General features: G+C 28.7%; 3 protein-coding genes across 4 annotated transcripts; all 3 read left to right on the top strand.

Moving 5' to 3' along the window:
- The first annotated feature begins 5942 nt into the window (after nt 1-5942).
- Nucleotides 5943-9124, top strand: LOC130672508 (uncharacterized). 2 transcript variants are annotated; one of them, XM_057477146.1, is made up of 3 exons: nt 5950-6382; nt 8308-8406; nt 8635-9123. In XM_057477146.1, exons 1-3 carry the CDS (start codon nt 6119-6121, stop codon nt 8983-8985), a joined length of 714 nt encoding a protein of 237 aa, XP_057333129.1. In that variant the 5' UTR covers nt 5950-6118; the 3' UTR covers nt 8986-9123. The 2 variants fall into 2 exon arrangements, with proteins under 2 accessions (XP_057333139.1, XP_057333129.1); XM_057477156.1 differs by lacking the exon at nt 8308-8406 and having other exon boundaries at nt 5943-6382; nt 8635-9124.
- A 1488-nt stretch (nt 9125-10612) lies between these two features.
- Nucleotides 10613-13074, top strand: LOC130672516 (transmembrane protein 208). The gene is made up of 5 exons (XM_057477170.1): nt 10613-10841; nt 10971-11129; nt 12470-12603; nt 12675-12759; nt 12829-13074. Exons 1-5 carry the CDS (start codon nt 10836-10838, stop codon nt 12958-12960), a joined length of 516 nt encoding a protein of 171 aa, XP_057333153.1. The 5' UTR covers nt 10613-10835; the 3' UTR covers nt 12961-13074.
- Nucleotides 13075-15675: 2601 nt separating this feature from the next.
- On the top strand, nt 15676-23764 carry LOC130678572 (nose resistant to fluoxetine protein 6-like). Its single transcript, XM_057485858.1, has 12 exons — nt 15676-16060; nt 17013-17269; nt 18533-18747; nt 19144-19423; nt 19547-19707; nt 21121-21289; nt 21377-21573; nt 22168-22306; nt 22378-22570; nt 22677-22819; nt 22892-23019; nt 23086-23764. Exons 1-12 carry the CDS (start codon nt 15676-15678, stop codon nt 23117-23119), a joined length of 2301 nt encoding a protein of 766 aa, XP_057341841.1. The 3' UTR covers nt 23120-23764.
- The last annotated feature ends 412 nt before the right edge of the window (nt 23765-24176 follow it).

Genomic DNA, 24176 nt, shown 5'->3' with positions numbered 1-24176 from the left:
ACATTGTAAGAACTCGTTGAACGACTTAAAGTTTTTTGTCGAAATCCATGTTGAACGGCTAGTACACTAAATATGGTTACTTCAATTCATCATATGGGGAGTAGGTTATGCTGCGTGGTTGTGTTGTATTTATTTGTTAATAAATATTAAAATTAATAATTAAAACATCCGAGTAAATTTAAAATCAATTAAATATGAATTCTGAATTTTAAAGCCGATGGTTTGTTGTAATTTTGTTTGTGCACCGTGTCGCTAAACAGCCACAGACTTCGCTTTGCAGATTGTCATTAATTACGTAAATCAGGCAATTGTTGAATAAAATATAGTGCATAGTAGGATACTCAGATAGTCTTTATCCGACAAGCGCAATGATTTCAGCACACGTCTCCGGGTCACGTACACTCGCCACATAAAGACTATCTCAGTATCCTAACTATGCAATATACTATTTTCCAACACATTTTGATCGGAAATTTAATTCTCTACAAAAAAGGTCTTATAATAAAATTACGTAAAGTTGATAGTTACTCAGATAATTGCAATTTTGCTCTAAAAAATGAAATTTTTCAAGATATTATTACTTTTTCAGGGTAAAAAAATAAATTTTATCATAAAAATTTCGTAGGAAATTAAATTTTCTACAAAACAGACCTAACAAAAGTTTATTCAACGTTGATAGTTACAAAGATAATGGCAATTCTTGGTGAAAACCACCAAATAACGAAAAATGTGACTATCTAAACATAAAACTGCCAGTTTCTGAATAACTGTAAATTTCAAGTTTTTACCAGAAGACCAATTTTGTAAGAAATTTGATTTTCCATGAAATTTATATGATAAAATTCATATTTTACCCTGAAAAAGTGATAATATCTTGAAAAATTATATTTTTTAGAACAAAATAATTTATCTATATTTATTTATTTATTTAATTATAGTGATTTATAAGATACATCTTTGATACACTAACAATAATTTGGGTCGAAAAGGAATGAAAGTGAAAACAACCCTCGCGGACTTGGAATCACTGTGAAATCACAGTGAAATCACAGTGAATTCACTTTCACCGTGAGTTTACGGTGTGTTTACGGTGAATTCATAGTGAATTCACAGTGATTTTGTGCCATTTTGTCATTGTGATTTAGTAGTGATTTCCCTGTGATTTCACTGCGAGTTTACAGTGAATTAATGGTGATTTCACCATGATTTCACAATAAATTTATGGTGATTTCCCCATGATTCTACAGTAAATTTATGGTGATTTCACCATGATTTCACAGTAAACTATGGTGATTTCACTATGATTTTACAGTGATTTCACTGCGAGTTTACAGTGAATTAATGGTGATTTCACAGTAAATTGATGGTGATTTCACCATGATTCCACCGTAAATTTGTGGTGATTTCACTATGATTCCACCGTAAATTTGTGGTGATTTCACCATGATTCCACAGTAAATTTATGGTGGTTTGACTATAGTTTTATGGTGATTTTAAATTATCAGAAAAAAAGTTGTTCAAGCATTCTTCGAAGTTTGAAAAAGTCTTATAAACTCGGAATAACTTTTAATTTGACGTATAAAGTCAGAGTAATTCCAAGATTTCGGACTCTTTCAGAAGAGTTATTCTGAGTTGATAGAACTCTCAGTAGAAAATTTGTGCAGCTGTCAAAAGAGTCATTTAGAGTTTTTTAGAAAAATAATTGATTTCCTTAACACGTATTTTTCTTTGTACTTTGACAAAAATTGTTCAAGAAAACATTAATGTCATAGTGTAATACAAGATACCCCTGTATTACTATCAAAAATGGATTATTATCTCTCTGCTAACATTCAGCGAGTAACGCATTCCATAAATGCTTCAAGATCAGAATTTATAACTTCTGAAATAAGTATCTTACCAGGGACACTACAAAAGGTGGGCGCGATCTAGTGGTGAGCACTGAACTTCTTCCGCTGCTGCTGCCTAGCATCATAACTATTAAATCAATAATCATTAGGATTAAATATATATTCATTAATCTCGAACAAATATATATATATATATATATATTTATTCTAAATGGATATATTTTTTTGTGTCTAAGTAATATTTATTAGAGTTGATATAATAATATGTTGCTTTAATATTTGGGGTTGTTGGCACTGTAAAATAATTTAGTTGTCTATTAAATAAATATTTTCTTAACTTAACCAAATGATTTTATTATCTTAGAGAGAGAATTATTAATGTCAACCAAATATAGTCTATTAAATTATTTATTAAAAATGAGAAAATAGATCATGTCAACGTAATAAAATTAAGTTGTCCTAAATCAATTTTCGTTTAATAGAATTTAACAAAACCAATTTAATTGCCGAAGAGGAATTTTTTTCGTGCATTAAAACTTCCTGTAGAAAATTTGTGCAGCTGTGAAAAGTGTTATTTGGAGTTTTTTATATTTATTAAAATTTCTGGCGGATTACGTTGCCGTGTGCAAAATAATTTGTTGCTAGAAGCTTAAGTGTCAAGAGACGAATTTATAATGCCGACGATAATTGATACTTCAATTACTTGTTACGGCTGGTAATTATTTATACATATATTAGAATATAAATATAATTGTGGCTTAAACATGTTAGATAATAAATCATCTGGTGGAATCTAAAGAAGTAATTAAAAACATTTTTTTTTTTTTTATCAAATTTATAAAAATTTTTTGATAATTCCACTCATGTGTTTAAACGCTCATACTATTTCTAAATTTTTTTAAACTTAAAAATCATAAATAATCAACAGTTAAAAAAAAATAACATGAATATTTTTTTTACATTTTAATAAATATAAAAAACTCCAAATAACACTTTTCACAGCTGCACAAATTTTCTACAGGAAGTTTTAATTCACAAAAAAAATTCCTCTTCGGCAATTAAATTGGTTTTGTTAAATTCTATTGAACTAAAATTGATTTGGGACAACTAAATTTTATTACGTTGACATGATTTATTTTCTCATTTTTAATAAATGATTTAATAGACTATATTTGGTTGACATTAATAATTCTCTCTCTAAGATAATAAAATCATTTGGTTAAGTTAAGAAAATATTTATTTAATAGACAACTAAATTATTTTACTGTGCCAACAACCCCAAATATTAAAGCAACATATTACTATATCAACTCTAATAAATATTACTTAGACACAAAAAAATATATCCATTTAGAATAAATATATATATATATATATATATTTGTTCGAGATTAATGAATATATATTTAATCCTAATGATTATTGATTTAAAAGTTATGATGCTAGGCAGCAGCAGCGGAAGTAGTTCAGTGCTCACCACTAGATCGCGCCCACCTTTTGTAGTGTCCCTAGTAAGATACTTATTTCAGAAGTTATAAATTCTGATCTTGAGGCATTCATGGAATGCGTTACTCGCTGAATGTTAGCAGAGAGATGATTATCCATTTTTGATAGTAATACAGAGGTATCTTGTATTACACTATGACATTAATGTTTTCTTGAACGATTTTTGTCAAAGTACAAAAAAAAATACGTGTTAAGGAAATCAATTATTTTTCTAAAAAACTCTAAATGAATCTTTTGACAGCTGCACAAATTTTCTACTGAGAGTTCTATCAACTCAGAATAACTCTTCTGAAAGAGTCCGAAATCTTGGAATTTCACGTAGTGACTACAGATCGCTCGTTATTATTATTATTATTATTATTATTATTATTATTATTATTATTATTATTATTATTATTATTATTATTATTATTATTATTATTATTAATATTAATATTAATATTAATATTAATATTGTTATTCTTATTTTTATTAATATTTCCAGTTTTAAAGTTTACGAATAAAATAGTCAGAAATTCACAGGAAATCCACTGCATATTCACTGTGAATTCACAGAAAATTCACTGCCAATTTACTGTATATTTACTGTGACTTCACCAAAAATTCACGGTCAAGTCACTGTATATTCACTGTGAATTTCCTGTAAGGTCACTGTAAATTCACTTTGAATTCACTGTGAATTCACTGTGAATTCACTGTGAATTGGCTGCGGTATCACAATAAACTCACAGCAATACCACTGTGAGATAACCATAAAACTACAGTGACCGAATGGCACAAAATCACAGTGATTTCACCGTAATTTCACCATGGTTTCACAATGTTTTTACTATAATCTCACTGGGATTTCACCATGATTTTACAGTGATTCCAAGTCCGCGAGGGAAGTATTAGAGGTTTCTATATTCACAAAGGATTACAAAAATTAAGGAATAAATAGCAATAGATTACGGTGAGAAGCTGTTAATTAACTAAGCTGGCTCAGTGAAATTATTTTTTGGCAGGCTGTTAGATAGCTGAGAAGTTTTATAGAACCGGCTGTGGAATGGTCGTCCAGTAATAGAAGCAAGTTAAGATTAACGCTGTTTTCCGGCGAAACTTTTAGGTGGCAAGATCGAGGTAGGTTGAAAAGAGCACACTCCAGAAGGAAATGAGCAACTGTTTCGTAGCTTAAATTGTGGCAGAAACGGCAGAACTCTGTTGGTCTTAGTTTGATCGTGCTTTTGTTGACTGTTACGCAGCAAGAATAGTAGTTTGCAAACCTTAGCTGGGCCATGGGGCGATTGTGTAGAATAATAAATTTATCTATAAAAAATGACGTTGAAATATTACTATTAAGTATACACGGAAAGAAAATTATGGCAGCGGTTCCCATAATTATAGGAATAGTTCCTATAATTATGGGAATGATACCCATAACACTATAGGAATGGTTCCTATAATTATAGGAATGGTTCCTATAATTTATAGGAATACTTTCTATAATATTATAGGAACCATTCCCATAATATTATGGGAATGGTTCCTATAATAGTATGGGAACTATTCCCATAATATTATGGGAATGATTCCTATAATGCAATTGGAATGGTTCGTATACCATTAGGGGAATCATTCCCATAATATTATGGGAATAGTTCCCATACTATTATAGGAACCATTCCTATAATATTATGGGAATGGTTCCCATATTATCATGAAAAAATTAATTTACAGAAGTGTGGTAATCACTTCTACAATACACAGAAATATTATTAAACATAAAAACAAAAATTCAAACATTGAAAAAAAAAATCGTATATGGCAAAAAAACATTAAAATTTTTAACAAGAATTTTTTGTCAGCACAAAACATTCAAGAAAATTCAAATTTTGGGAAATTTCTACACTATTGTGCAAAAAAAAAATTTTATGATATTATAGGGATGGTTCCCATAACATTATGGGAATAGTTCCCATAATATTATAGAAATAGTTCCTATACCAATATGGGAACCATTTCCATAATAGTATGGGAATGATTCCCATACCATTATGGGAATGGTTCCCATAATGATATGGGAATAGTTCTCATAATATTATGGGAATGATTCCCATAATAGTATGGGAACTATTCTCATACTATTATGGGGATGGTTCCCATAATATATGGGAACCATTCCTATAGTAGTATAGGTACTATTCCCATACCATTATGGGAACCATTCCCATAATGCATAGCGAAACTTCCCATAATTTTCTTTCCGTGTACCGTCTAAAAATTTTAAACGTCACATAAAAATATATCATGTGCATCTGAATGCTAGCATATTAAATTGGTGGGGTAAAGTGAACATAGAGCGTTTTTGATTATTGAATTACTCTCTTACTCAAGCGTTTAATCAAAAAACGCTCACCCTAGTGTAATTTATTTACCAACTCCAGTTGTCAGAGATACTAGAGTGTAAATTCAGAATGAAATAATGTTTGTATCCTATATAGAATACAAGGGCTTCAACGATAAAAGTAAATTACATTAGCTTTTCAAGTTTATGCTATCTCACTAATAATACCAATGAAACTACTCATTTGACAAAGTGTTCTTACTGGCTGCGTGTCTTATATATAAAACGAGATCTACTATACTAGAATCAGACGATTCGCGTCTGTTACACTAGAAACTTATGCAATATTTTATTCGTGCATACGAAAATTTATTTAACGTATAGTTTATAAAAGTTTTCAAAAACTTATTCTTTAAACTTTTATTAAAAGTTTACAAAAATGTTGAATTTTTCACAATTTGGTTGTCGCGGTAAAATTACATACAAACTTTTAACTGAAGACAACATCGAGTCAGCATTAGAAATCCAACAGAAATCGATGTGTGATGAAAATGTGGCAATTGGAGTTGGACTTTTTGAAGAAGAAGGTGCCCCGGAATCAATGAAATTTGTATTTAGAGAAGTTATTAAAGATAATTGTACTGTTGTTGCTATCGATACTGAAACGGATCAAGTTGTTGCGGTGTCATTTAATAAATTACATGTAAGTTTATTATTTGAATTAATAAACATCTAGTATCTCTGAAACCTTGACATATACTAACAATTTTATAAATAAACGTTAGTCTTATCTGCGTTTTTTAAATACGCGTAAAGGTTTGAGGCATTAATTCTTATTATCGCAAAAGAGATAATTTAATTAGTCTTAATGATGGTATTGTAAGAAATTATGGACATGAATAATAAAGTGCATCACTTTAGATGGTAAGGAAATAAATTTTACTTCGAGACGAGTGTATCGATTTGTTTATAAATAGAATATCGTACTTTAAGTCGACACTCTAAGACAACTTTAATTTAATTTTTTTATTAGTTTTATATTATGAGCTAGTATTCAAAACTTTTGAGCGACGTTTGAAAATCGATTTTGGAACCAAAATGTTCATCATGGAATCGATTTTACGGATAAAAAATGTTTAGAAGAACAAAAATCCAAATTCCAATCATTTTTTGAATTGAACGATCTCTTAAAAATTTCTTATCGAGCTGATTTTTTAGAGAGGGTTCTTAAAAAAATTATAAACTAACAAATTTTGATATGAGACTCGTAAAAAAACAGTCGGTTTTTTCGGACCACCCAATCTATATTTATGAATAGTGTATTTTAACAAAAAGACTTTCATTTTGAACAAAGCTTAATTTCTGCTTGCTTAATGAGTTTTTTATTATACCCTATCAAAAAAATCCATGTGGGATTGCATGAGAACCCATTCCTGATTAAAAATACTCATTGAAAAGTATTGAAAAAGATGAGAATTGAATACTTTTGAATAAATCCTATTCCACAAGGTTTTCATCTGGACATAAAATTAATACTTTTCAATTATATTGAATCTAAAAATAATATAAGAATTTCTAAACTTCCAAAGAATTGAAAAAGATTCGAATAAATTGATATTTTTAATCTTTCTGAATCCACGTCAATAACAAAATAGTTTCGAATTTTAGGGTTACGAGTAGCATTGAAAAAAATTCGAATAAATTGACAGTTTTCAATCTTTCTAAATCTTCCTCAATACCAAAATAGTTCCATATTTCAGGTTAAGAGTTGGATTGAAAAAGACTCAACTGAATTGACATTTTCAATCTTTCTGAATACTTCTCAATAACAAAATAATTTCACATTTCGGGTCACGTGTGGGATTGAAAAAAATTCAAATGAATTGACAGTTTTTAATCTTTCTGAGTTTCCCTCAATATCAAAATAGTTCCATATTTCCAATTGTGACTTGAATTGAAATAAATCAAAATGAATTGACATTTTCCAATCTTTCTGAATCCTTTTAATACCAAAATAGTTCCATATTTTGGATCAAGAGTAGGATTGAAAAGAATTTAAAGAAATTGATAATTTTCAATTTTTCTGAATCTTTCTCAATACTAAAATAGTTCCATATTTCGAGTTATGACTTGAATTGAAATAAATTAAAATGAATTCAAATTTTCGAATCTTTCTGAATCTTTTTCTAAAATGATGAAAGATTGAATTCTTTTCAATACTTTTGAATTCCATTATAAGAATTAGGAAGTATTCAAATGATCGAAATTTTAATTCCATTTAATATTTTTCAAAATCTCCGTATGGATTGAAAAGAATTGAAATAGATGTTAATACTTTTTAATGAGTATTTTTAATCGGGGATGGGAATCTATATAGGATTATAGATTTATGTAGGAATCCATGGGTATCTAGATTCCCATATGAAAAATCCATATAGGAAATTGTGGGTACCTTGATTTCTATAGGAAACCATATAGGAATTCATCCGGGAAAGCTGCATGAAAATTTCCATAGGAATCTAGACTGAATTCCCATATGGATTTTTTTGATAGTGTATGCATGTGATTACTATAATTCAATATGTTTATGGCAGTGATAAAATTAATTTATAAAACTATTCTTATCAGGTACAATCAAAGGACAATGAAATTGATTTTCTTGATACAGTAATACAAAATCACGTGAAAAAACATTCAGCTCTCGCTTTGATACAGTTCCTAGATGACGTAAGTCACTCAATTTAACTTATGCTGTTGTGTATATGAATTTTTATCATGAGTTATTATACGGAATGAAGAATACCGGGAGATCAAAGAAATTCCTCACTCTAGATCAATTTCTTTGTTTAAAAAACGTATTGTAATTGTAAGGTTTTTATTCATTGCAATACAAGATACTACAGTTTATGAAGCAAATAATGAAAATGTTTGTTTTGTGTTTATTTTTTTTTTAAGGTCGAGTCAAAAGTCAACATATTCGAAAAGTATGACGTTTCAGCGGCAATGGAAATTTTTTATATTGGAACAGACCCAAATTATCGTGGTCGTCGAATAGGCCAAGAAATTTTGGGAGCATCTCTAGCGTTAGCGAATGACTTAAAAAATCCAAAAAATGAAAGAAAAGTAAAACCAGAAGCTGTTTTTGGAGTATTTACCTCTAATTATAGCCAAAAACTTGCAGAGCACTATAATTTTGATTGGTTATCGACGGCTTCATATTCTGATTACGAGTATTTTGGTAAAAAAATGTCTGCTAGAATAAATAATGAACATAAAACTGCCAAATATGGAGCCCGAAGATTATAATAAGTGGAAATATTTCTTAAAAATCATTAACTCATCACGAATAGTTGAAAATTTGATTTCAATGTAGTTGTAAGAAAACTGGAATTTGCCAATTAACAAATAAAAATAATCGTACAAATCTTATTACAGTTATTGATTGAACTCATTTTTTTCGCAAAAATGTTTATGACATTTATCCCCAAAATTGAAATCGGAGATATGTAGATTAATAAATTTTTGGAGGTAAAGTAGGGTCTATATCAATTCTTGTCTAAGCTTTTTGCTCAAACAAAACCTCTAAACGCAAAAATAAGAACGAGGCTCGATACATTGCTCTATAGTCTAGCAACCTACGCTTTCATTTTTCAAAAATATTTTTTTGTTTAAGAGAAAAACGTGGACAAAGTTTCCATTTACTGCGCAAGTGCAACAGAGATAGTACCGTTCGTCGACTTGAGTGTGACAGAGAAAAAAGTTCAGACCCCTCTTAAGGGGATACGCTACCGGACCTCTTTCTCACACTCAGAAAAATAAACGGAACTATCTTTGTTGCACTCGTTGAGTAAATGAGAATTTTAAAACAATTTTTCTCGGAGACGAATTAGAATTTTTGAAAATACGAAATTTCTAGCTCTTCGTTAAGGTTTAAAAAAACGCTAAAGACTCTCTATTTTAGGTTTCTAGTGTTTGTCCGTAAATTAAATTGAATTGAAAGTCGGTTACTGTTACCCCTTAAGGTAATTCGAGTTTTTTTTTAGTATAATCAATTTTCAAAAAAAAAAATACTATCCGAAAAAAGTATCCAATATCGACTCAGCTGAAAAATAATCGATAACTGGAATAATACATGAGTTTCCACGTTAACTAACGTGTATTCTCAGTTACTGATGATTTTCTGGTTGTCGAAAATGAATAGTGTTATTTCGGAAAAAATTCCCATAGAATCCACTCAAGTAGTGGGTCGATCCCTCAGAGGGATACTTCTGTGTTGTGACATCCTGTCTCATCTTGGGTCACCTAAAAATTTTTTTTGACCACGAATTGAATTTATTTTACTTATTTTCGGGTCCGTGGATGAAGTAGAAACGATCTAAGGCCAATTGATCCCCGAAAAAAAATTTGGTAATAAATCGACCCTTCAAAGGACCACTTTTGTGTTGTGAGCTGCTTTGAGATGCTGTATCTCAACTAGGGCATCGTAAAAATTTTTTTTGACCACGAATTGCATTTATTTTACTTATTTTCGCGCCCACGGATGATGTAGAAACGATTTAAGGCCAATTGATCCGCGGGAAAAAACACATGATTATTACAAATCGAAAATTTCCGACAATTCCCGACGACGACTTACTCTCTGGGAGGACTTTAGATAAAAGACAAACGTTAACTAACTTATTAAAGAACTGCGGGTACAAACACAAACACGACGCACACATTTGCAGAAAACCGAGTGATCGCCTAACAAAATATAATAGAAGGGGAAAACCATTTCTAAAAAATTTTTATACTATAGCCCCTAATAGTAATTTATAACCAGGTTGTAATGTACCGACATGATGACCAAAAGACCAAAGTTATACGTAGGCGTCATCTACTGGGAAAAAGGATAAGTAACTGAAATCATTCGATGATAAATAAAATTACCACGATGTCAGTGATTTAGACAGACGTGTCTCGGTCTCCGAAAATAAAGATCGAAAAAAAAAAAAAAAAAGTGACAATTAATGACTGGCGGTAAAAGTAGATAATGAATCGTAATAATCAGCCACGTGTATAAAATATTATTTAAATTAAATACGAAATGATTTTTTAATATTTTTTTTTGCTGTTTATCATAACATTAATTGTCATCCATCCTCATTTAACCTAAAATGGCTGTAAGTTAAACAATTTTTATAGTAATAAATTATTTATAATTAGAATTTTTTTTTCTTTTTTTTTTAAATTAAATTATTTAAGTTATTAAGTATAAATTTAATTTTGAAAAATTAATTATTTTTTTAAAGCCACCAGTGAAAAGTACAAAAACTGCAACAAAAGGAGCTAAACAAATAGCCGAAGAAAATGTATCAACTTTAAGTTTTTATAGAAATATGGCCTTTGGAGCTACGGCTCTCTATTTAACAATAATGATGGTCTTTTTTGAATTTAGAACACTAACAATAGTAAGTATTTTAAATTTATGATTACAAGCTGTAATTAGTGATGTACAAGTAGATTTTTTTTTATTTTAAGATTTTTTAATAAAACTAATGGTATAGAAAAATTTTCTGTCATTATGACTTTCACATGACAGCTGGTTTTTTTAATTGGACGTAAATAGATAAGCAATAACGTATTCAATAACATAGACGTCATTTTCAACGAACTGCTTTCAAAGTTTTTTTTTTTTTTTTTTTAATAAAATTTCCCATAAAAAAATCCATGAGGGATTGCATGGGAACCCATAGAAATTCATGTAGAAAAGTATGGATTTATGTAAGAATCTATAGGAATTAATATAGGAGTGTATGGATTTATATAAGAATTCATGTAGGAAACTATGGGTATTTGGATTTTCATATGGGAAATCCAAATAGAAAACTGTGGGTGCCTGGATTCCTATATAGGGACTTGGATATGGGTTTCTTTGTGGGAAATTCATATGGGAATCTGGTTTTCTATGAAATTAATTTCTACAGAATTACGGATATCTGGATTCTGATGTCTAATTTCTATTGATTCAAGTATACCCGTACGAAAAAGGTATATATATACGGGCGAAATTGAATATATGTCTCATATATGCGGCATATATTCAGATTTGCCCGAGTATATACGGATATGTACTTTTTCAGTGCGGGTATGAATAAAAGAACAGATTAATTTTCCTTTGGCAGAATATTTTTTAACAATAAATTGATTAATTGATGCTTTTTATACCAGTATTCTACTACAGAAAAATTTATCACACATACGCTTTTTATGGTATTCGTATCAATAACGACGCTTTCTGTTAATTTTCCTAATTTTTAATCTGTACAAGATTCCCATATGGAATTTGATATGGGGCAAATTCCCATGGGAAATCGAGGTAAAAATCCACATGGGAATCCATACTAGACTCCTATATGGAGTCGGTATGGTGTGCATTCCCATAGGAACCCATGTGAGAATCTATATCGGGATCTATGCTGGATTCCTATAGGAAACTATATGGGAATCCATCCGAAAATGCCATGTGGGAACCCACATAAAAATCTAGGATGGATTCCCATATGAATTTTATTGATAGGGACACAGAAAGAAACGTAATTTTCAACTGCGGGTGATGTCAGACCTCACCTACGACTCAGACAGCCAACTTTTCTATTCTAAAATCATTTTTTTTCATCCTCTGTCACAAAGTGAGAATTCACTTGGTACAAAAATCTTAAAAAGTGTTTTTTTGGATTTACACGTTAATGCTTATCTACGTCCATTGAAATAATGGATAGATGACAACTTCATTTTTATTTTATTTTAGACTCTAACAATATTTTCTGGACTGATTTACGTAGCAAGTTATCAATTTATGGCTTTCATGGCCAAGCCCAAGTACAATCAAAATCAATTATCTGATCCAGGGTCTGATCTCAATTTAAAAGGCGGAATTGCTGAGTAAGTTTTAAACATCGAAAGATTTATTTTTCATACTTATAATCAATAACTGATGATTATTCTATTTTTAGACACGTGATTGACTTAGTTATTTTAACTGCTGGATGCCAAACATTGTCACTTATTTCTGACTACTTCTGGTTACTGTGGTTATTGGTAATTATTTTAATTCTTAAAGTAAAATAAAAGTTTCAATTTATTTTATAAGATTTTTTTGCATTTTAGGCACCAGTACGAGCATTTTATTTAGCGTGGACACTTATTTTGGCTCCTTGGTTCTTCTCAGCCCCTCAAGAGCCAGAAATTGACGAAAAGAAACAAAGAAAATTAGAACGAAAAATGGCTAAACGTCATTAATCTAGTATAATTCAGTTTTATTGAATGAACTTTTTTACTCTTATTATTTGTATGCTGAATTTGAATGAATTAAATAACTCGTGTTCCAATAAATTATGAGATTAATATAAAAAATTACCCTTCATTTTTATTTTGCATTCACACCTCACTCTAATTAGCGAAACTTTAAGTAGTCATTTACAAACTATCTTTATTTTTAACTTTTCGCTATGAAAATTGAAAATTTTCAAAAAAAGGAAAGTTATCGGTTTCGTTTCAATTTTCGAAAATCGAGTTTTCATCAGATCTCGACATTTTGAAGTCCTAGCAACTGTTCTGACCATTTTTAAATAGGCATCCGCGCGTGTGTGCATGTAAATCTTTTTTTTCCGACGATATTTTTGGAACGAATCGACCGATTTAAACTTTGGCGGCAATCGAAAGGGCTCACCAAGACTTCCCTACCAAAAAAATCTTTATGAGAATCCAGCCTAGATTCCTATGTGGGCTCCATACTCCCATATGGAGAAAAAAAATTAATATTTGAAACAGTGAATAAGAAATTTACTACTTTCAAGTATGAAACTTGGACCATTTACTGTATTGATGAGCAAAATCTGTCTTAGTCTTGGTTTTGCGTTTTTGCAAGACCAAGACCAAGATCATAAAAACACTAGCAAGACCAAGACCAAGACCGAATGAATAAGAACAAGACTGAAACCAAGACCGAAAATGCAAGACCAAGAACAAAATGCAAGACTAAACTAAAAATTATAACTTCCGTTGTAAATAGGATATATGAGAATGAACGAGATGAGTTGGAACAAAACGTTTTGTGTGTTTAAAATTTCTAGTTTCTTCCACTAAATTTGAACACCGAATATAAAAAAGGCATCGGTAAACCTTACCATTGTCTGAAAAAAAGGATCTACAAGAATATTCTTGAAGTAACATCTTTTCCGATGTCTGGTTAACACATGGTTGATGTAGAGCCAAGCTAATTGCACACCTCAAGCGCGAAAGCGCTTTACTATTTAAATATAGTGGAAACCTAAACATGCAAACCTTCTCAATAAGACAATTTATAGATAGATAGATAGATAGAAATTTTGTCTAGGCTCCTTGCGGCCATCCTTTATACATTCAATTACAATTTTTGTATAGTATAGCTATTAAGTTTCATGCATCATACATCATTGTCATTATTAAGTAATTTACATTTATAAATAATTAATTTTAATCTTAATTTAGTACAATAACTGCTATTAATTATTATTATTAATAATAATAATAATATCAACTAACACTATCAACTACAATTTTATGTATTGACGTGTATAGATCACTATTTATTTTATGTGTACTACCAAATATTATAGCATTAATTTTGACGCATTTAATTTAAGTCCATTTTTAGAGCAGCATAAAACAATATTTTCAATAATTTTATTAATTTTTATAACACACTGATTAACTTCAACGATTTTGATTGATTAAATTTAAATTGATTAAAATTACTAATAAGTGATCTAATATTAATATTAGATCACTTATTATTATTATTATATATTATTATTATTATAATAGATAAATTGAGAAAAATATCGATAGCCCGAACTGGGAATCGAACCCAGACCAATTCGGTAAATTATCGTAGTTCAGATCCGCTAGGGATTATAATTGTGATGCGGCATAATATTTTTTTATAAGAGCATAATAACTTTGGATGCTTCACTTCCTGTTTCAAATTTGATCGACAACACAATAAAAATTGTTAGGTTTCAAGCCAACATTTTTCTCCATGCAGGAATAATTAGTTTATTTTTCGAGTAATTCTTTGACCTTTTCACGGAAAACTATAAAATTAATAACTAAAAATATATTAGATTAAAAATTATTTTTGCTCCGCAGTACAAAGAGAATGGAGAATAAAGTGCGGCATTTTAGACTCGAGAGAATTATGAAAGAAAGCCAATACTCCAGCTCGGGAGCACTTTAAATCCGAGGACAAGATGTTTGCAAACATCTTGTCTTCAAATTCGAAGAGCTCTTTTTTAATTAAACTCGAAATTGTTTATTTTTCTTATGAAATATAATTATTTTGCAATTTTTTTACGAATATTGATGAAATCAGGGTTTGAAGGAGGCTACGCAAAAAGAATGAAATCATGAGATATTTGAAAATTTTTTTCCTGTGGAATTGCCGCGCTTATGCAAAACTTCAAGCTCATTTTTCCACATGTTTTCAAACATCGGCATGATGATTGATCATTAAATTTTCAAGATTTTCGAGCGTTTTCTCTTGAAATCATTCATTTTTATTCGTTTTATCTACGGCCGGAAGGAATAATCGTTTATATCAGTGGCCCATTTCACCTCATAGACAATAAAGTTAATTTAGAATGAAAAATTTTTATTTATATTTGCATTATTAGTGCGTAAATATTGTACAATATTTACGCACTAATAATAAAATAAAATGGATGTTATCAATGACGACAAAATGAATCCGTATTAGAATATCATTGAATCACAATTTAAGATTGAATATATTTGATCAAAGGTTGAAAATACTTTCGCTTGGCTCTTCTATTTAAGTTGAAGGAACGAAAAGTTAGAAGCCAGTATGAATTAAGAAAAAGACAAATACAAATTAACTGCTCTTTAGAATCTCGATAGTCTATTATAGAATTTGTTTATATTTTTTTTTTTCAAATCTATTAAATAAATATAGCAATGCATTATAAAATTATAATCCTTACTTTCAATTGCATGTTTCTATCGGTGTTTTGTAATTTAAATTATTCGATAAGTGAACAATGTTGTAAACCTTTGTCTTTAAATCGAACATACTGCAAAAATAATTTGAATATAAAAAATAATATAACTTTTGAGAAGAATAGAAAAAGTTACACGAGTGTTGTGATAGAAAAAATAAAAGATACGAATAATGTTAAGAGTGATTCAAATTTTCGAAATTCTGAAATTTCGTGGTATTCAAAAATTCCATTACTTCCAGTAGTTTTTGCAAGTTCGCCGACAATTCCAGAAGGAAATTGTAAAAGACATGCGCTAAGATATCTTGAGGAATTACGTAATGGAACTCTGTGGGCTGTTCAAAGTAAATTATTTTTATTTTTTTTATTAAATTATTATTTTTAAATAAAATAAATATGAGTTTTTAGAAAAAAATATTTAAAATTGTTATATTTTGAAAATTAAAATTACAAAAAAAAAATTAATAGTGATATTGATAAAAAAATTTTACGATCTTTTTTTAAAAGTAAATTTAACTAAAATTTTTTTGTAAAAAATAATTCAAAAATATTTTAGTTAAATTTACTTTTTAAAAAAGTGGCAAAAATTTTGTCCTCTATTTTATAATTAGATAATTTTGTAACATATATATTTCAAAATTTAATTTAATTTAAAAGTAACCTTGATTATATTTTTTCGATAAATACTTGAATAGTATTTATGATATATATATCTTACGAAATATTTTTATTACACTGTTATTGTTAAAATGTACTTAATTTTAAGGTAGAACCTTTCACCAAAATATAGTAACCTCGTTGACTATACGCAATAATTCAGAGACAAAAAAAAATATTTTTTGTAAAAATATTTTTATAATTATTATTGACCCAAACTTAAAGTGAAAAAATTTATGTACTCTATTTGAATACAAGTATTACATATATAACCAAAAGTATACGCAATATATGATATAATTTTTTTTTCAAGTCAAATAATAGAAGCGAAATTTTTTATCACTTAAAATAAATTAGTAATTTTCAAAATACGAATTTTCATAAAAAAATTTCAAATAACGATTTTTGAAATTTCATTTTTGAGTCTTATATATATCAAAAACAAAAAAATTGACTAAAATCAAAATTCTGTATTTTTGAATATCCATCGATTTTTGAACTTGACATTAATTTTTTTGTCACAAGAGATTTTTATTAAATTTAATTTGTATTTTTTTATTATTAATTAAATTATAATTTGACGATTTATTAATTAACAATAACATAATTTTAAACGTGTAATATAAAAAAATTGTTTAGTGTTTGATTCGTCGACGAAATATCCCGATGGGATAATAACTGGTCATACAAGACACTACGGCAATTTTGATGGATGTTATCAATTAAAAACGAGTATACCAAGACACAAGTTTGACATTGAAGCTGAAAATGAAGAAATCAATGGACGATACTGTATTGTGAAGGTCGAGTATCATAAGATTAATACATTCGACCAGCGCAATGGTCCACATACACTAGAATTTGATATGAATGGTTCGGTGTGGGAAACTATCAAGGTAATGTTATGTAATTTGCTTAAAATCTTAATATTTTTTATTTCATAATAATAATGTTTATAAAGTCTTCTTAATATAATATACCGTAATTTAGGCTGATAAAATAATACAATTAATTAAATATTTTATGTATCCTTGATTTGCTCGAGTAAAAAAGATTATACAGTAGAGCCTCGTTATAAGACTAGCTCGGCGCTGTAGAGAAAAAAATTATTAGAATTAAGGTACCCCCACTATTGTGCTTAACAGCGTTTGCGCCCAAGCCTCGCTATAAGACTATCGCCATTTGGCGTTTTTTATGTATTCGGTTCAACTCTACTCTTTTATACAGTGAATCTATTTTATTTATAATCATAAATAAACAGAATTTTGTCGTTCTTTTCTGTTAATTAATTATGTGATACCACGAAATTTTAACTATTCTTTATGAAAATGACTTATTTCATCTACAATCTTTATGTATGTACATTTTATTTCGGTTTTAGTCGTACCGGTCGTTAGTCTTATAGCGAGGTTTCGGCGCAAAACTTTGATTGAGTTGTTGGTGGGGGAAGCGTTCCGAGTGAGTTTTAACAAATTGAGGGGAAGAGTCTAATAACGCGTCTTATAACGAGGTCCTGCTGTATATAAAAAATGGCCTGATATAATTATAAATAAATTAGAAATACGGAAAAAAAAACATAGACATTAACTAGTATTATTATGTCGGCATCGTATAGTAGTGATTGTTCATTGATTGAAAAATACTTTTAAATTTTACCGGTGATGGGTCGCGAACCCTCGACCGTTGAGTTATGAAGCCCGCGCGTTATCCACTAGACGACCCATCTTAGTAATTCTCAGTGAATCTTGATGTTTATTCAAAACATAATTGATTATTTTCAGATTTTTTTTTTTTTTTTTTTTGATTTATCATAATAGTATCAATTTATTACGATTCAATGAAAATAAAGTAAATATTTTTTTATTTACATACATTTAAAAATAAGTCGGAAACATCATTTTTTATGCAATCGTCTGATTACGAAAAACCAAGCCGTTAATAAAATTGAATAGTAGCAATATATAACTAATTATCATCGAAGTCTATATTTATTATAAAAAAATTATTTATATATCTATGAAATTACTTAAAATTTTATAGGTATATAGTTTCCCATAATTATATTACATTAGACATAAATCTCTTTTAAGGCCATGAATAATTATATATAATCTTTTTTACTACGACATGTTTATAAGTATTTAAGATTTTTAATACAGGAAAAAGGAGATTTTCGTCGTGTAAAGAGATATTTACTTGAATTAGCTCTCTGTGTACCTGATTCTTGTAGTGCTGTAGATATTAATAGCGCTTTGAAAAAACCGCTTAAAGAAATCGGACAGGAGAACAATATTTTTATTGACATTACAATGAAGGGAAACTGTCAAGCACAAAATGACAAGACGAACTTCTCGATCATCGCTAAATTTTATTGGTAAAATCTCTGGATTTTTTTTATGATGTCAATTTCTAGTACATATATACATATATATGTATATATGTATATATATATTTTTTATTATTATATTTTTAATATTACGGCTAGTGGAGTTTTTAGTAAAATTAATTACTAATAATTGGGGTGGGAGGGGGGGGGGGTTTGCATGTTCCTTGGGCTAAAGCAGATCCTCTATTTTTTTTTCAAGTCATACACTAGGGTAACATGGACATAGGGTAATTTCAGTCACACAAAATTTTTGATCAAAAGAAGATTCAAATTTAAAATGAACCCGCCAATTTACCGATCGTAGAAGAAAAAATCCTTAGCTCTATAATTTATATTTATAGAAAAATTACATAGAAATTTTTAATGATTTTGTTATTTTTTTAGTTACATCATTTTAAGTCTAGCATTGTTAATGTTTGCAAGTACATGGTATGATATTACTACGAAAGTTGAGAACGAAAATAATAATTCCATATTATCAGATTTATTTCTTTGTTTTTCTGCCCGTCGAAATTTCAAAAGTATTTCAAAAATTTCGTACAATCATCCAGGACTTGATAGTATTCATTTATTTCGCTCGATATTCATGATCATGGTTATTTTCGGCCATAGATTAATGCAGTACTACTACAATCCAACAATGAATTCAAATTATTTGGAATTTGTAAGTAACATAAATTAATACTGTATGAATTGAAAAATAAATGACTTCTGTGTGTTACATTTCAAAATTTTTTATATGAATAATCTATCTATTTATTTTATTTATTTTTTTTTTCTTCTTTAGACATATACATTGCCAATATCAATTCTCTTGTACAATGGTCCGATAATTGTTGAATCTTTTTTTGCATTTGGTGGCTTATTACTCGCTTATTACTTATTGATAGAATTGGATAAAAAAGGTAGAATTAATTTTTCGATGGCAATATTAATACGGTATCTCAGGTAAATAAACATTTATTTTGTTATATATTATTAAGTACCTGGGTAAAAAAAATTATATGTAATTAAATATAATTATATGTGAAAAATGGCCCAATATAATTAAATACAAATACCATATAATTATATATAATCATACATAATTTTTTTTTACCCGGGTAACAAAGGAGTCGCTATAATCTTGATTGCGATGAGCTTGAAATTTCTGAAACCAAATTTGTAGAGAGAATCTACAATCCTCTTCTGTTAAAAAAAGAAAGTATTAGCTTAAGTTACCCGCAAAATGACCTTCTATCTGTGTTGAAATTTATGAACAGTAAGGAATTATATATCTATTAAAATATAGTTTGCTTTCTGAACAAAAAAAAAGTAGAGTTAATGATGCCACTTAGTTGTCGAGAAGCTAATTAATTTAAGGTAGTTTTGGGGGCGGATATCTTGGGGATGGTAAAATCGATTCCGATTCTACCCGAGAATCGATTTTGTGGTCAAAAAACTCGATTATTTCGACTTGACTCCCAGTAATCAGAATCGATTCTTAGTGATCGAGTCTATGATTTATTTTTAATGCCGAACTAACGACCCTATTGAATGAAAAATGGCGTGAAGCAATTGTATATTTTATTACGAAAATATTTCAAATTTAGCGCCCTCTATGTGTTCGCGTCGTTTTCTTATCTTAAATTTTTTTATTTTTAATCAATCATCTTACAAATATTTTGATGACATATATAGTTGATTTCCTTTTCATTGTCGCATGAAGATAGCATCTAAATAATATACAACTCATTTTCGGAATATAGTCTGTAGCTGTACTAGTATGTCATATTTGTCTGTACCAGTTTAGTCATTGTTTAGTCATTGTTTAGTCATCATGACATTAATATTGTCAAACTTTCCTGTTTTAATAAAATATAAAATTTCTAATATTATCATAAATTTACATTTTATTATACTTTTAATCTCATTTTATTGGTTTCATTTTTTGAGATAAAAAAATTTCTGAAATTTTAATTTTCTTGAAAAAAAAAATTTTCCTTACTTAAAATTGATTAAATTGATTAATCGATTCTGAGAATCAAAATTTATAAAAAAAAATCGGAATCGAGAATCGATTCTTTATCTTAAATTTCCATCCCTAATGTCTATTACACAGATCCCAAATATCTAGATTCCTATTAAACGGATTAACTTTCTTACTTATTGACTGTTTATTTAAGTTTAAGAACTTTGTAGAGCAAATTTCATGTTCAAAAGTAATAATACTGTTACACATAATGAAACTACATCTTTTTATCAAAATTTGGTAGACGATATATTGTAAATATTTATGCCCTTGAATATTTATTACAATAAAATAATTCGTTATGTTCTAATATTCATCAAAAAAACATGCGAAATAATTTTTTTTTCAAGATTAACACCATCTTATTTATTGTTAATGATGTTTGTCGCATTAATACTGCCTCATCTCGGAACTGGACCTTACTGGGGTTCAAGGATCGGATTAGAGAGCGAAAGTTGCTCAAATAATTGGTGGACTAATATGTTATACATAAACAATTATGTTAATACTGACAAAATGGTAATGTATGGATGAATGGAAATATTATTAAATTGGTATTAAATATTGCGACATAAATTTAAAAAATTACATTGTGATTTTCCTTAGTGCATGTTTCAATCATGGTATCTTTCCGTGGACTACCACTTATATATTATGGCTTTGTTCATAATTTATATATTCTGGAAAATGCCTCGTAAATTTGGTTATCTATTTCTAATTTCTATTATTTTTATTGGATGTATTGTTCCATTTTGCATCACATATTACTTTAATATTCAACCAATGTTCAGAGGTTTACCTTAGTAAGTATCCGTCAGTTGCTTTTAATGATAACGAGTTTATTTTATTTAAGAGTTGTAATCTCTCCTATGGAAATAGTATATATTTTGAATATAAAAAAATATATTTTGGGATATACAGAAAAAATAAAAGAATATTATACAAGGAATATAAAACTATATAATTAATATATATATTTGATGTATTTTAGATGTAAAAAGAATATATTTATTTTATTATCCTTTTTGCCTTTTTAGATATATTCCAAACATATGTAAAATAGATATACTATTTATTTTAATCATATAGTTTTATATTCCTTATAATATATTTTTGTATTTCTTCTATATATTCAAAAATATATTCTTCTATAGTCGTCTCGATGAAAGCTTGAGATTTTTTTCCACCAGTTTCTTCCCCCACCACCATAATATTAAAATTGGCGCATGCGTCATTAAATGTGCGCATGTGCCAAACCAACATTTAAAGGGTGGGGGAAGAAACTGTGGTGGGAAAAAATCCCAAGCTTTCATCGGGACGACTATATATTCAAAATATATACCATTTCCATAAAGGCTAGGTCTTTAAATATTAAAATCTTAATTCTCGTTCCGTAGCATGCAAGAGGTTAGAGATGATTTTTATTTTGTAAATCATTACATAAAAACCCATGAACGTCTTGCTTCTTATTTTATTGGAGTTCTCGCTGGCGCTGTTATTTACGATTGTCGTTTATCGTTATGGAGAATATCGAAAGTAAGTCAATTGTAAATTCACATTAAGCAGAAAACGATCTATTGAAAAGTATATTATATCTTTTTTTTAAGCTATGGTCAAATATACTGTTTATAATTGCCATCATAGTATGCATCAAATCTCAAAATTTGGGCTTGAAATATTATGATCCCAATGAACATCCATCATCATTAGAAGCTGCGCTCTACGCCAGTTTAAGTCGACCTGTCTTTGCCTTTGCTATCGTTTCATTAATCGTTTTATTAACGATTGGTGAAGGGTTAGGTAAGTATCAATTATTATCGAAATCGTCCATGGATTTTTTTGATAGGGTAATTTGATTAACAATTTTGTAAAGTTAAGTTACAATTTGTCATATTAATTTGACTAGATGGTCATCGTAGATTTTTGCAACCAAGATGGGCGCAGCCAATGAGTAAATTAACTTATGGAGCATATTTAGTACACCATGTAAATCAATCTTATGATATTGCCGTCAGAAGAAATGCTCGAACTTTCTCAATACATAATATGGTAGGAAAAAAAACATTGATTTAGAACAGTATGGTATAAAATTATTAAAAACAAATAAAATAAAATTTTTAGATTTGGGATTTGATACCAGATGTCACTCTATCTTTCTTCTTCTCTTTAATTATTGCATTAGTAATAGAAGGTCCATTCAGAAATATTGAAAAACTATTACTTTTTAAACGAATTGAAAAGCCCGATAAGTGAGTAATATTTTCTGCAATACTGAAATGTTTTTTTATGTATTTTTTTTTCCCATGTTCCACTAGATTCTTAAGGAAAAAAGAGGATAAAGAGATATAATAATGATTAAAAAACTGAGATATGTAAATATTTAAATATTGAAAGAAATTCGAACAATTAATGAAGCATCAGAAAAAACTGAGGCAATCGACGATTACAAGTTATCTTAAGATATTTAGATTAGTAGTAAATTTATATCTTCCATTTATGATTAACGGTACATAAAATTCTGTGTATCCTTCGATGTCTTGTTATCGAAAGGTATTATAAAATATATTACCGCAAAAAATGTTAAGATCCGAATCAATTTAGTCTGCAAAAAAAACGGTGTAAGTCCACGCTTCCCCGGTGTTAAATAATACCGGTAGCGGTGTTAAGAAAATAGTAGTTTTATTTTTGAAGTATCGGAAGAATTATATTTCCCTGATGGAAATTTTTCGGAATTTTCTCTGAAAAACTCAGTTCTAAAGTTCTAAAGACTTTTCCAAAGTTCCAAAGACTTCTTAGAGTTTTTCAGAGAAAAGTTCGAAAAATTTCTACCAGGGTTCAAATACAAAAAGAAATTTTCTTTTGTTTCAAAAACTAATAGTAAGACAGATTGACTAATTTATGGAGAAATCCCAAGAATAATTGTCCACAATTATATGTTAATGTTTTTGTATAAAGTATGGGAAACAATTTTTTCATGATTCAAGTCTCATTGCAAATTAAATCAGTGAGAAAAATATAATAAAATTATCAATTATCAATTAATCATTTCTAAGTCAATTATTTGCTTTACACATACAATTTTTTTTATACTTACAATTACCTCTGTAAAAAATTTTTTGTGTGAAAATAGTCCCCGAGGACTTTACTCAGTCTGCTTGGTGTGAATCGACGGTGTGAAATTTTTTTGGTGTAAAATATACTTGGTGTACTTTTAACACCGTGTGAGTGTTTTCTTTTACACCGCTCGGTGTTATTACTTCAAATAATTTCTGATAATATAATCTATAGCTTATAGCACTAGTGTCGAAGTAATCGAGAGTTTTCAATAAATAACTCATGCATTTACACCAATAGTTTACACTCTAATTCACACGGTCGAAAATTTAACACCATGTGGTGTAACTTT

This window comes from Microplitis mediator, chromosome 1, assembly GCF_029852145.1.
Source record: "Microplitis mediator isolate UGA2020A chromosome 1, iyMicMedi2.1, whole genome shotgun sequence".
Taxonomy (NCBI): Eukaryota; Metazoa; Arthropoda; class Insecta; order Hymenoptera; family Braconidae; genus Microplitis; species Microplitis mediator.
The sequence above is the reverse complement of the archived record's forward strand: the minus strand, read 5'-3'. Positions and strand labels throughout refer to the sequence as shown.